Raw genomic sequence first — 15,347 nt, 5'->3', positions numbered from 1 at the left:
CAAAGAACACTCTTATTACAATTTTTAAATAATAGATTACTTGATATTCCTTTTTACATCTGTCAGTGATACATGAGTAAGTAGAGCTCACTACTGAATAACACCCTTCTGGCTTCTAGCTTTAGTGGCTGTAGACCCTCAGTTCAGGAGTCAAAACATGCAAATCATGGGGGGAAAATGACCCTTAGTTCCTCCTTAACTCAGTAAGTCAAATAATAACTTGGTGAGTTGGCTGCTGTAACAGTAAATCTTGTATTGCCACACATTCCTGGAAGCCACGGACAAGACACTTGTCCTCTCCTTCAACTCTCTGTTGAAAGAGAAAAGTAAAGAAAACACACCAAGATAGCTCATCCAATTTTTGTGACTTGTTTAATCTAATTAATTATTTAAGTAGTAACAGCAGCTAAAATCCAAATCAACTTTAGCTTCATAAGAATTGTTACAGGCCAGGCGCAGTGGCTCACGCCTGTAATCCCAGCACTTTGGAAGGTCAAGGCAGGAAGATCATTTGAGCCCAGGCATTCAAGACCAGCCTGGGCAACATAGTGAGACTCCATCTTGTATAATTATGAAAAATAAATAAATAAAAATTTTAAAATACTTGTTATGACACAGTGGCTCACACCTGTAATCCCAACATTTTGGGAGGCCAAGGCAGGAGGATCACTTGAGCCCAGAAGTTCTAGACCAGCCATGGCAACACAGTAAGACCCTGTCTCCACAAAAAAGTTTTAAAAATAAGCCAGGTGTGGTGATGCATATCTGTAGCCGCAGCTACTCAGGAGGCTGAGGTGAGAGGATCACTTGAGCCTGAGAAGTCAAGACTACAGTGAGCCATGGTCGCGCCACTACACTCCTGCCTGGGCAACAGAATGAGACCCCGTGTCAAAAAAAAAAAAAAAAAAAACACACACACACAAAAACTGTTATACTGGCTGGGTGCAATGGCTCACACCTGTAATCCTTGGACTTTGGGAGGCAGAGGTGGGAGGCTTGCTTGAGCCCAAGAGTTCAAGGCCAGCCTGGGCAAGATGGGAGACCCCATCTCTACAAAAAATTTAAAAATAATCAGGCGTGGTAGCACTTGCCTATAGTCCCAGCTACTCTGGAGGCTGAGGAGGGAGAACTGCTTGAGTCCAGGAGGTTAAGGCTGCAATGAACCGTGATCCTGCCACTGCAATCCAGCCTGGGCAGCAGAGCAAGACCCCGTCTCAAACAAAACAAAACAAAAGAAGAATTGTTATTTAAAGTTAAAACTCACTATCTGTCAAGTTCCTAATTCTTTTTCCACCTTACAACTATTCTCCAACACAATGCATTTGTAGTCACCAAAATTGCTTGAATTTCTGGGTTATAAAATGTGTGAATACTCCCCATCCCAATTTCTTGAATTTAAGAATGCCACTTCTGGCTGAGCGCAGTCGCTCACGCCTGCGATCCCAACACTTTGGGAGGCGGAGGCAGGTGGATCACGAGGTCAGTAGATCGAGACCATCCCGGCCAATATAGTGAAACCCCATCTCTACTAAAAATACAAAAATTAGCTAGGCGTGGTGGCACGTGCCTATAGTCCCAGCTACTCGGGAGGCTGTGGCAGGAGAATCATTTGAACCTGGGAGGCAGAGGTTGCAGTGAGGTGAGATCGCGCCACTGCACTCCAGCCTGGTGACAGAGCAAGACTCCGTCTCAAAAAAAAAAAAAAAGCCACTTCTCTTTCTGAATATTATTAATATAAGTAACTGGGTTGGTTTATCTTAGGTATATGATTAGATAGCATGAAAAATACCTCAGGTTCAAGTTTAAATCATTGCATATTTAAGCACTGATTTTACCAAATGTAATATATAAAGGCAAACTAAATTTACACAACTTAAATTGTTATTTTTCTTTTTTCTTTGCTTCTAGATATGATGCCTTAAGAACAACTCAACAGCCAGGCGCGGTGGCTCACGCCTGTAATCCCAGCACTTTGGGAGGCTGAGGCGGGCGGATCATGAGGTCAGGAGTTCGAGACCAGCCTGACCAACATGATGAAACCCCATCTATACTAAAAATACAAAAATTAGCCAGGCGTGGTGACACGTGCTTGTAATCCCAGCTACTCAGGAGGCTGAGGCAGGAGAATCACCTGAACCTGGGAGGTGGAGGTTACAGTGAGCCGAGATCATGCCACTGCACTCCAGCCTGGGCGACAGAGCAAAACTCCGTCTTAAAAAAAAAAAAAAAAAAGTACGACTCTATTTGTTCACATAAATTTCCTTCAACATACATTGTAGCTAAGATGTGTACAAGATTTTACATGTATTTTGGAAGAAATCACACAGAAGCAGCTGCTTTTTCAATAAACTGGGCCAGCTTCACATCTTTTTTGGTCAGTTCACCGCAGTCATGTGAGGTGAGAGTTATCTGGACCTAAGAAAAAGAAAAGCAGTTTTTAAAACTCTGAGCAGCAAATCATGGTTATTTTCCTTTGGCAGTTCAGAAATCAGTCTATTATTCAACATTCATATTTGAGAATTAGGGGGATTAAATGATTTAGAAAATACTACATTATGAATAAGCGAAACATTTCCAAAACCCAGCGAACTCCAGGGGCATAGTCTACATCAGGCCTGGCTCAACAGCCACCTTGAAATAAAAAGTGCTCTTCCATGAAGAGGCAATGCAGCTGCCAGAATCTCAAATCTTGTTTCTTTAAATAAAAAGAGAGACTGAGGTTCCACTTGAACTCTCATTACTTTAATTACATCAACTATTTTCAGACCACTGAGAAAAACCAGGCTATCAAATGTAATATCTTAGCAGCAACGTTTAAAAAGCACATTTTGGCTGGGCACGGTGGCTCACACCTGTAATCCCAGCACTTTGGGAGGCCGGATCACCTGAGTTCAGGAGTTTGAAACCACCCTGGCCAACGTGGTGAAACCCCGTATCTACTAAAAATATAAAAGTTACCCTGCACGCCTGTGATCCCAGCTACTCGGGAGGCTGAGGCAGGAGAATTGCTTGAACCCGGGAGGTGGAGGCTGCAGTGAGCTGAGATCGCACCACTGCACTCCAGCCTGGGCAACAGAGCCAGACTCCAACTCAAAAAAAAAAAAAAAAGCTCATGTCTAAATTAGGGAAATGGGAGTAAAGGATAGAATGCTGTTTCTTGATGAACTGATTATAAAGTAAAAGCAAAATTACGAGCAAACAGAAGCAACTAGCAAAGAAAAGTTTAGCCTGGTACCAGGCTAACTTTGTGAGTTATTCTATTAAGTCACATGAGTATTGTGAAATTCCCTTTTTTCAAAGATTTTCACAGAGAAGACTTCATAGAAATCTAGATGATAAGACATTTCAAATGGCATGACCGTAAAAGCAAGGACACTTTGGGAGGAACAAGGTTCTTCTCACTGTGCCCCCTCAAAACTTTTTAGTCTGTCCTTTGTCTTAAATAAGGTCAGTTCCTACACAGGATACAAAATTTAATAGTTTTCAAAGCACAGTTCTTGAGTAAGAATATTTCAACGAGATAAATGAGGCCATATCTATCTGATTTGCTACCATTTCTTTCAATAATTTACCTTAAGTTTTGAAACGTATCTGCATGGCTGATACTCCGGTTTAATTCAGGAGCCTCATTTGGCCCAACTTTCTCATATTAGCTTCAGTAGAAAGACAAGCATGAAAATAAAGAGCTTATTCACTGTTCTTAGAAGCAGACCTGAAAATGTGTCACTAATTTGCAATAATACACAGGGATTCTGAGAGAAAGGATAAGACTTTCTTAAGCACAATGACATTTAGCTGCACAAGATGACAAGGAAGAAAGAAGTTTCTTAAACTCCATAATTAAGGTGATTCCCAAATAAGGCAGTTTAGTTACCTTGTTGTATACATTGAACCATTCTGGGTGATGATTCATCTTCTCTGCTTGTAGGGCAACTCGGGACATAAAGCCAAATGCCTGCATAAGATGAAGTCAAGAGTAATTACTGACATTGTCCTCTACCCTGAGCCTGAGAGACACAACAGAGCAATCCAACCAAATAAAGACATGCAAGGATCCTTAGGGAAGCCTGTGGAAATCAAATATGAAAGGACTGCTCTCTGCAGCCCTCTGGGGTCACAGTGCAGCAGGACTGTGACCTACTGCTGGATGGTGAAAAACTATCAGGCTCGAGTAAACAAACCAGGAAATTGGTCTCACCCAGTGACCCGTCTGGACTATTTAATTGTCCTCAGGACAAGACTCTACAAAATAGCACGGGAATAATTTCCCTTCAACCCAGTGCTCTGGGTCTCACTACCTGGCTCCAAATATCAGGAGCCACTTTTCTTGCAGCACTGTTCCTTTTGTTTCTAGTGATTGGGTTGCTAGCTAAGGCAACCCACAAGACTATGGAAAAAGGTCTCCTGAGGGTGTCTTAAGCAAAAGCACCAGCAGAAATAACAACTTCTTCATCTTACCTCCCAGGCAGGACAGGAACAAATCAAAGACTATTGGCACCTAGAGTGAAACAGAAGCCCAGCTTGCCTGCTTGGGTTCTTCCTGCTACTGCCCTGCACTGCCATTTCAAGGTGACAGTGCACCCACCTCAGGGTAGAAGGCAAGCCAGGAAACGAGCAGAGGGCTGCAAACCAGTCACACAGCTAAGTGTGGACTGACGGGGCTCTGTCTTTACACCGCACGGGGAGTGGAAACAATTTTGTTAAGCAGAAGGCAAATTTGTCTTAAGAAGAGGGAAAAAACTCACTTTTTTGTTTGTTTTCAATTTTTTATGAAGGTAACTGCAAACAATAGCAGAGTCTGTCTCTGTTGTTCCAGAATGCACAAATACTTGGTAAGACTCTTAGGGTAATGGCACATGAATTACAAAGTTAGAGTGGCATTCACAGGGCAATACCCATTACACCCATGTAAACAAATATTTAACTTCATTACCCCTATCCAGAAAAACCAATATGATGTTAGTCGAGCTATATTTTTGGGATCACCAAATGACCTAAGTGTGTATTTCCTAGTTAACAGTGAGAAATACAGAAGATGCCATTTTAAACAATTCTATATCATTCACTATGGTACCTCTCTCGGAGCCAATTTTATTTGGGATAAAGATTTCCATGTTGACATTCAAGGCCTGAAGGTTTTCCCTATAGGAAAAGGGAGAATGGATTTCAAGCAAAATCCATTTAACCATGTATGGAATTATCTGTGGAAAAACAACATTCACTTTCCCAGCCCTTCTCATCTCATAATCTGATTCTCTAGATTATGTGAAGGGAAGGGACAAAAGCCTGGTTTTTGTTTTTATAGAGACAGGGTCTCACTATGTTGCCTAGGCTGGTGGAATGCAGGGGCCATTCACAGGCACAATCATAGCTCACTGCAGCCTCAACCTCCTGAGCTCAAGGGATCACTCAAGGGATCCTTCTGCCTCAGCCTCCCAAGTAGCTGGGACTACAGGCGCATGCCACCATGCCCAGCCATGAAAGTCTGTTCTAATTATTCAAACATAGAGTTAACCCACATTAAACTACGTATAAGGAGAATTTCTACTCTGCCTATAATGCCTTATTCTTGTTTAGCATTAGAAGATGTACAACGCTAATCAACGTCACTGATAGACAGCAATGCAATTGTTAAGGGCATGGCCTTTTGAGCCAGAGAGTCCTGGATTCAAATCCTGATTTTACCACTTAATTATCATGCAATTTAACTATGAGTCTCAGTTTCTTTTTTCTTTTTGAGACAGTCTCACTCTGCTGCCCAGGCTGGAGTGCAGTGGGACGATCTTGGCTCACGGCAGCCTTTGCCTCCCGGGTTCAAGCGATTCTCCTCAGCATCCTGAGCAGCTGGGATTACAGGCACCTGCCACTACGCCTGGCTAATTTTTGTAGTTTTAGTAGAGACAGGGTTTCACTATCTTGGCCAGGCTGGTCTTGGACTCCTGACCTCGTGATCCACCTGCCTCAGCCTCCCAAAGTGCTGGGAATATAGGCGTGAGCCACCATGCCTGGCCCTCTCAGTTTTCTTATCAGTAAAATGGAGATAATAATTTTAAAAGTCATGTGATTACATTCTAATAAACAATGAGATAAGGTATATAAAGGTACTTAGCACAGCACTTGGTACAGAATAAGAGATCGATAATGGCACATACTGCTGTCACTACTGCTTCTGACCAAACTACACAAGGTAAACCTTACAAAACACAATGAGTGGTGAAAAGCTCTCCATAGGCTTGAGAATCTAAGATTCTAGTTGCTGTCTCCCAGAAGAATGGCTCTTTCCTTTTTCCAGTTGTCATGAATAGAGACTCGCACATGTACAGCAAACGAACAGATAATACACTGTGGGGTAACATCCTGATGCACACTGACTGGGGAAAGCAGCTTAATGGCAAGAAATTATGAGTGCACAGTCACTGCCCAAGTTCTTACACCCTGTGGCCACAATTTCTTTGAACCACGTCATTCTAAAATGTCTAAAGTGATGCCTACAATTCCTTGCCATTTCCCATTAGCCTAGTGGATCAAGTGGATGATCAGAACACAGAAGTGGTCCTCAAATCTTCGACCACTGGCATGCCATCAGTATAGTAGCAAAATCTATTCCATCACAGATATAAGGCTTGAAAGGAAACACAGCCACAGCCTAAGAGGCATACTGATCAAAGAAAAAGCATCTACCATAACTACATACAATTAAAAAACTTTTATGACACATTAAAACACCCTCAAATTTGTATTTTCCTCAGCTTTGCATATTTCCCTTCAACTGTCACACAATATTTGCATTTAATAAAATACTACAAAGCCTGATAAACCATTTACACAGGATTTGTTCTTAATTCTTCCTTGGGGAAAATAATACTCAATCTGCTCTGGAAGCAAAAAAAAAAAAATTCCATAATCCTTCTTCCATATAACAGAACCAACCAATCCCCAAAACATGTATTTTTAAATCCACAAATTAAAAACTTATTTCAAAATATACACTCAAAGAACTACTCCAAGGAATTTAGATGACTGAATAAGAGAGAAAAAAGGCAAAACTCAAACTGAAAGTTTGATTATCTGGAATACAATGAAGAAGATACAATGCCAAACAGCTGACTTAGCAGATGGTGAAAAGCATCTGCTCCTTCTTTCAAAGATTTCTTTTTACAGTCTTAGCTACTTGCTTACGGGATTCCAGCTGGAATCTAAAGGCTTTGAGCTAACTAAAAGACAGGAAAGCTAGAAACAGCCAGAAGCAGAATAGACACCACTAACAACCCAGTAAGAGACCCAAGAGGACAGGATCCAGAAAATGGGCAAAATGAAATAGAAATCAACATGAGTTTAGAATAACTAGAAAAGAATAAATGTAAGGACAAACAAAGGAGATCTAACATAAACATCACTGTTGGCCGGGCATGGTGGTTCATGACTGTTATCCCAGCACTTTCGGAGGCCGAGGAGGGCAGATCACCTGAGGTCAAGAGATCGAGACCATCCTGGCCAACATGGTGAAACCCCATTTCTACTAAAAATACAAAAATTGGCTGGGCATGGTGGCATGTGCCTGTAGTCCCAGCTACTCGGGAGGCTGAGGCAGGAGAATCACTTGAACCCAGGAGGCAGAGGTTGCAGTGAGCCAAGATTGTGCCACTGCACTCCAGCCTGGCGACAGAGCAAGACTCCGTCTCAAAAAAAAAAAAAAAAAAAAAAAAAAAAAAAAACCATTGTTGCTACTTAACTGAACAAAAATACAAAACCCCCAAAATTAGGGTGTAATTTAAGAAAACTTTCTATGACTCAGAATACTTGGGGATAAAAATTAAAAAAAAAAATAAGTTTTCCAAAAATAAAGGGTTTAAATCTATAAATTGTAAGAATTCAATCATATATATATATACTGTAGCAAAGTTAAACTCGGAAGATTAAAAAATCCTTCTGGCATCTAATCAAAAAGATCAATTCATCTATAAGGATGAAAAGAATCTGGCCAGACGCAGTGGCTCACGCCTGTAATCCCAGCACTTTGGGAAGCCGAGGCAGGCAGATCACTTGAGGTCAGGAGTTAGAGACCAGCCTGGCCAACATGGCGAAACCCCATCTCTATTAAAAACACAAAAATTAGCTGGATGTGGCAGTACGCACCTGTACTCCCAGCTACTCAGGAGGCTGAGGCAGGAGAATCACTTGAACCCAGGAGGCAGAGGTTGCAGTGAGCCAAGATTGCACCACTGCACTCCAGCCTGGGTGACAGAGCAAAACTCTGTCTCAAAAAAAAAAAGATTCTGCTGACTTCAAACATTCACATACCAACATTCAACATTAGAAGTCAGAGGGGCAATACCTACAAAAACTTTAAGAAATGAAAGTTGAAAACCAGGAATTTTATACCCAGCTAAGCTACTATTCAAAAATAAATGCAAAAGACAGACATTTTAGAAATACAGTAAGTCAGGGAATAATTATCATTCATCCTTCTTGAGGAAACTATTAAAGGATGAACTATAAGTAACTAAGAGATGAATGGAGAAACTATACCAAAGGTATTAGCAGTAAGCAATATATTCATTCAGTTCTAGGAATACATTTAAAACAACTGTGTGAATTACAGTTACAGAATGGAATGCAAATGTTATAAACTATTACAGGAGTTTAAAAGAGAAAGGACAAGATGAGGAAGGTATATAAAAGTAAACAAAACATTTGAAAGATGAAAGATCAAGTTAGAGACGTAAGTATACTTAAATGTGTAAAACTTAAGTACTAAGGCTGGGCACAGTGGTTCATGCCTGTAATCTCAGCACTTTGGGAATCCAAGGTCGAAGAATTGCTTGAGGCTAGAAGCTCAAGACCAGCTTGGGAAACATAGTGAGACCCTATATCTACAAAAAAAATTTTTTTAATTAGCTGGGCATGGTGGCATGCGCCTGTAGTCCTAGCTACTCGGGAGGTTGAGGTTGGGGGATCCGTCGAGCCCAGCAATCTGAGGCTGCAGTGAGCTATGATCATACTCCACTGCACGCCAACCTGGGTGACACAGCAAGACTCTGTATCTGATTAATTAATTAAACATAAGCACTAGGACTGAAAAATAATATAAACTAAAATTAAACAGTGAACAAAAAGTAGGAGAAAATATTATTTCAATATTGCTTTGTGGGGGGACCACAAATGCTATATAAAGAAATAGAGGACTATATTTTCTTTTTTCGTTGTTGTTATTAAGATGGAGTCTCACTCTGTCGCCCAGGCTGGAGTGCAGTGGCACAATCTCAGCTCACTGCAACCTCCGCCTCCCAGGTTCAAGCAATTCTCCCGCCTCAGCCTCCCGAGTAGCTAGGATTATAGGCAAGTGCCACCACACACGGCTAATTTTTGTTTTTGTATTTTTAGTAGAGACAGGATTTTGCCATGTTGGCCCAGCTGGTCTTGAACTCCTGACCTCAAGTGATCCGCCCACCTCGGCCTTCCAAAGTGCTGTGATTACAGGTGTGAGCCACAATGCCCAGCCAGAAATAGAAGACTGTATTTTCTATGTAAAATTATAGGTATATAATTTTATAGGATCTTGTAGATACTATACATAAGTATAATAGTACATATATATGTATATAATACTATATATAGGTATTATATATGTAGACGATATACTATATTATCCATAAGGTACTATCAAATTATATACCTATATATAGTTATAATAGTATCCACAAGAATCAAAATAAAAATATAAACATTCCCAGTTAAGTAAAGAAAAACATAATTAAAATGAAACAAAGAAAACACAGTCCATATCATAATTTAAAATAAGGAAGAAAAAAGTATTTTGGTTCCGCCATGTTTTATAAGACTAAACTCATCTGTGCAATCAATAAATGTAAAGAACATAAATCCAACCAATCAAAATAAAGAGAAAACTTTCACACTGGATCACAAAGCAAAATTCAATCATTAAAAATAAAAGCACATAGGCAAATGCAAAAAAAAAACTTGTTAATAAATTATATTGAACAGGCTAATTTAGGGCAAAACATTGAAAGTCCTGAAGCGGGTAATTTGCATTTATAAATTTGCATCCACCAATGAAGATTAAATAATTACAAATATCTACACTACAAATAATAACATAGCATTGAATAAGCCCATGTAGGAAATATAGGAATAAATAGAAAGAAACATTTATAGTTGGAGACTTTAAGTCACTTTTTTTTTTTTTTTAAGAGACAGGGTCTCGCTCTATCTCCCAGGTTGGAATACAGTGGCACGAATATAGCTTACTGCAACCTTGAACTCCTGGGCTCAAGGGATCCATCCTATCTCAGCCTCCCAAGTAGCTAGGACTACAGGCAAGTGCCATTATGCTTGGCTAATTTTTTTAAATTTTTGTAGAAATGGGGTCTTGTTACGTTGCCCAGCCTGGTCTTGAACTCCTGGCCTCAAGTACTCTTTCCACCTCAGCCTCTAAACCTGTAAGTGGCAGGATTACAGGCATGTGCCACTGCACTTAGCCTAACTTACATCTCTTAACCCATGACAGATTAAACAAACAAACATAATTTTAAAGGTAGAGCTAATTGCTATACTTTAAACTCTAAAAACTGAGAATAACACTTTTAAAGCACTCATCAAACATTCACAGAAATTAAACATATATTAGTCCACAAAGAAAATCTCAATCAATTCCAAAAAGCAGAAATAGTACTGACAACATTCTCTGGAATGCTGATAGATAGGAATAGATGTACCCTTCCTTAATATGATAGAATATATTCTCAGTCCAAAGGCAGCATCATTTTTGTTAGCATCATTCTTTATAGGGAAACCCTAGAATTCCCACTAAAGTCAAGAATAAGACCAAAAAAAAAAAGTCAACAGCTTCTCATACAAACAATAACCAATTAGAAAATATACCGAAGAAAAGATATCATTTAAAATGGCACCGAAAAACAATCTAAGAGTAACTTAACAAGAAATTTATAAATTCTATTTCCCGAAAACTTTAAAAAACTACTACTAAGAAACAGATAAATCTTACTACACTAAAAATTTTTTTCTGTACTGCAGGAAGAAGACAGGCAAAAAAATTTTTTCTGTATGGTAATAAAATCCAACAAACAAAATCAAAAGATAAACAACAAATTATATTTGCAGTATATACTTCCTTAGCATATAAAAAGCTCCTACATATTAATAAGGAGACCAACCACCATTTTTTAAATGAGTAAAGGACATAATAGATAACAGAAAAGAAATTCAAATGGTTCTGAAACATAACTGCTCAATCTCAATCATGGTAAATACATATTAAAAACTAAGTTAAACCTATTAGCTTGAAAAAGATCAAAATATTTGCTAATATTCTGTTGGTGAGGATATAGAAGAAAAGGTATTCTCACATGCTGCTGGTGAATATAAGTTGATATAATCATCATGGAAGGCAATCTGACAATATCTGTCAAAACTGAAAATGTCCATGCCTTTAGACCAAACAATTCTACTTCTAGGAATTTGTGCTGCAGACACACTCATAAATTACAAGAAAGGTCATTGCAGCACTGCCTGTAATAGCTATAGACTTGAAACAGCAAAATCTCCATCAATAGGGAACTGATTAGAAAGATTATGGTACATTTACACACTGGAATACTATGCAGCCATTAAGCAGAACAAGGAAACCATTTATCCTCTGACATGGAAGTACCTCTAAGATACATTACTAAATGAAAAAAAATATATGCATAACAATAGTTCATGAAGCATATAAAAAGGAAAGAAAAGAAATTACATGCTTGTGTATGCGTTAATATCTCTGGAGGGATATACAAGAATGATGGGAGCAATGGTGAATGATGAGGAGAGTGGAGAGTGGGAACTGGATGGTTGAGAATCACAAACAGGAAGACTTCCTACATTCTTTGGTACCTTTTGAATTTGTACCATGTGTATACCTGATCTATTTTTTAAAAATTAGTTTGGGAAAAAATGAACAACATGCAAATGAAGTTCCCACTGTAAAGGGAGCTGGAATCCTTTAATGTACATAACCTGGTTCATATTAAAATATTTTGGCTCATGTTAACTTCTTAACATATGCCTACCTGTTTAGGTGGGTTTTTAGTGCCAATTTACAGCATAGTTTGCCTATGAGCCATGTTCTGTTGAGCCACGGCCATTTCAAACAAACATATGGCCAACAAATAACATATAATGGCTGATAATAGTTTCAGTCTTTCCTCTATTGCAAATTACAAACATTTTATGAACAAGTCAATGAATGTATGATGAAGTATGACTTTTTAAGTCACTCTACCATTTTAAGGAATGTAAGCAATACAATCACAGTAAATTGGGCCAATGAAGTTTGTCATTTGGAAATCTCCAAACCATCAGCAATTAAAGATTTTTCCATGAACCCCAAATCAAGTATTCTTTGGGAACTTTAATTTTTCTTAAAGTTCCTTTTGTTTCATTTTATTCCATGAAACTATGAAAGACTATCAGATGCACAAAACCAAGACAAAAATCCTGCATCAATCTGTGAAATGTTTAACAGCACCCTGAATTTAAAATACAGCTTCAGTCAAACAACATGTATGATTTATTAAAGTTCTAAGACTTCTAGCACATATTTACAATACAAATCTTCCATTACTCAGAGCAATTCTCTTTGATATACATTCTTTAAATCAGCTGCCTTTTATATTTTGATTATAGACTATTTTAATTATGCACTAAAAAAGAACATATCTCCCACTAAGAAAATGAGCACCAGCTACTCCAAAGTAATTTCCCCAGTACAATCTCCATTAAGCCTCTAAATACTTCCTTTACTAATTCAATGAATTAGATGTCTATTGTTTATGAATCACCATTATGTTTGTAGGCCTATAACCCTTCTTTTATAAAACACAATTGCTATGGAAGGAAATGATATTTATGTCTGATTAGAAATGAAAACACTATTACATAAATCAGTTTGGGCATTTCTTCACGTCTTGAAACATGATCAGCAATTTACTCTAATTGGTGATCAAGGAAACTATCTTGTGATCAATTAAAGTAATTACCAGATTCCGGCAACACAACCTACCTTAATTTCAGCTAGAGTCTGCACTTCTTCAACTTTAATTAAAAATAATGAAAATTATTAAGGAAAATGCAAGGCAAGATCATTGCCAAGCACGCACATGTCACAGGACAGGACCTTCCCCTGGTGTTGGTGACTTATCAATCACATAAACACTGTCTAGTGCACCAAGTAAAGGCGTTCTTTGCCACAGAACATGATTACATGTCTCACCAAGACTTTCACGTGGAACACTGTTAACTGTTCTAGCCGTCGCAAAGGAAACATCAGATTTTAATTGTAGGCAACACAAGAATATTCTCAACTAAATTGTGAGGAACAGATCCAACCAAAGATGTGTTTGATCCATGATTTTTTTCTCTGGACTGTCAGACATATTTTGAGCACACTGGTCAACTGAGTTCAGTTCCTAGCTCTGCTATTCACTAGCTGTATGACCTCAGAAAAGTTACTTAACTTTTGAAACAAGTTTCAGTTTCCCCATACGTAAAAGGAGCTAATTCATGTAATATACTTTACAGTATGCCTGGCACTCTATTAAGAACTCAGTTAATGCTAGTGATTATTATCATCATCAACAACACTTTGATATTATAGTGTCTGTGGCCTGGAAAGGAAGAATTCCTTTCCAAACCTAGCAGAAGACCAATTTGAAGGCCAAAGAAATTCACCTTTACAAGGCTCAGAAAACCAGAAACATCTTTAGCACTGTTTCTCTGAGTGGGTGTCGGCACGGGAAGATTTCCTTGCGGAACTGGCAATCTGTCAGCGAGCATCTCAGCCAAGCAGGTGACTCATGTCTCCCTGAGGAAGTGGGGCTAAAGGCCTGCTTGAGGACCATTCCCTGTGCAGTCCCTTGTGTGTCTGGGGGCAGACACAACTTCCACCAATCCTAAGCCACTAGTCTACCTGCCATCTACTTGATCCGCCACAGAGCTCAACATTTCCAATAACTCAGGCCAAGAATATCCAACTATGAAATTAAAACTGGCTTCTCCAGGCACTGAAGACAACATCCACAAGCTACTGAAAAAGCTGCCTGCTCTTCCAGGCCCCAGACGAAATGAGTCCCCCTTAGCTCATGGTAATAAGTACATTTTTTAAATGTCACTGAACAGGTCAACACCTGTGAGATAGCATGCTCACTTTTAAACACTGCTTTCAAAAGCTGTTTTCATACTGGAGCATTTTAGAGCCTTTAAAAAAAAAAAAAATTCAAGTCACTATTCTTGGCAATTGCCGTAATAGCCTACACAGCCAATTGAAAAAATATGGCAACTCTTTAGCTAATGACATGGTACCATCTTTAACATATACTGTTAAATGAAAAAGCAAGGTGCAAAACAACTTTCTTTTGCAGAATTAGGACTTACAATACATCAGTAAATTTCTACTGAATTCCCAGGCTAGGAAAACTCCTCTTAGATAGGAGTATACTAATATAAATCCACTCTTCTCCAGGTGGCAGGGTTTACATCCACAAAAAAAACCTCTACACACGATTTTACCAAAGGGCCCTTCATTTCTGTTTCATTTTTAGTGAAAGTTCTCTAACTAGATAGAGTTCACACAACTGATGTATACCAAAAAGACATTCTGGCCAAGGTGATCACTAGCTATGAGTATCTTTTCCCTGAAGAGACACTACTTGTTTCCGAATTCCTCTGCACCTAAGTTTAAATTTATTTCGCCATATCTTCATCAGCTACTATTGGACAGACCAATTGCCCAGTCTGATTTGCTCTTTCTTAAATTTCTCACAATCTTTCAGTTTTGAATTAGCACATTCACCAGTTTTCTACCCATTCTTTTCTCCTAAAGCAAACCGAAGCACTGGTTTTAAAACCACCACAAGAGAAGCCCCTTACCAGAGTTCCCTAGTGTCAAAATAACTTGTGATGCTTTGCAGTTCACTGGGGCTGTTCATTATTGCCAATCAGCTGCCTCAGAAAAGTCCTGTTGGAGGTTTTCTTCCCTAATCTGCTGATAATCCTTATTTGTTGGCTTTCAGAGTCTTATGAGGTGAGAGGTATTGCAAAGATTACCAAAGTTTAGTTAGTTTTGTTTTAGCAATCCTTTTAAAAATTGAATTTAAGCTCCTTGGTACTGTCATCATTATAAAATTATAAAAAATCCTACTTCATATAAAAAAAAATGACCATAGGCTTCAACTTTGTGCTTCCGAACCACTAAGATACACAAAGTACCTGGCCAAATATATTTTTAAAAATTGAGGACAGGGGGCCGGGCGCAGTGGCTCACATCTGTA

The 15,347-nt window shown here is 38.9% G+C and overlaps 2 protein-coding genes across 3 annotated transcripts in view; both read right to left on the bottom strand.

Moving 5' to 3' along the window:
* Window positions 1-2,397, bottom strand: part of CATSPER3 (cation channel sperm associated 3) — a 51,165-nt gene extending 48,768 nt beyond the window's left edge. The window contains exon 1 of the mRNA XM_063665214.1: window positions 2,273-2,397. Within this exon, the coding sequence (XP_063521284.1) occupies window positions 2,273-2,274 (2 nt within the window). The 5' untranslated portion in view covers window positions 2,275-2,397. The remainder of the gene's footprint in view (window positions 1-2,272) is intronic.
* PCBD2 (pterin-4 alpha-carbinolamine dehydratase 2) overlaps window positions 356-15,347 on the bottom strand; it is a 53,417-nt gene continuing 38,425 nt past the window's right edge. The window contains exons 3-4 of one of the 2 annotated variants that reach the window (XM_054487675.2): window positions 3,875-3,955; window positions 356-2,415 (exon numbers count right to left, since the gene is read on the bottom strand). In XM_054487675.2, coding sequence (XP_054343650.1) covers window positions 2,320-2,415; window positions 3,875-3,955 — 177 coding nt within the window. In that variant the 3' untranslated portion in view covers window positions 356-2,319. Of the gene's footprint in view, window positions 2,416-3,874; window positions 3,956-15,347 lie in introns of those variants that run through there. The other variant, XR_010126438.1, reaches the window with a different exon arrangement.

This window comes from Pongo pygmaeus, chromosome 4, assembly GCF_028885625.2.
Source record: "Pongo pygmaeus isolate AG05252 chromosome 4, NHGRI_mPonPyg2-v2.0_pri, whole genome shotgun sequence".
Lineage (NCBI taxonomy): Eukaryota > Metazoa > Chordata > Mammalia > Primates > Hominidae > Pongo > Pongo pygmaeus.
This window is presented reverse-complemented; position numbering and strand designations above follow the sequence as displayed.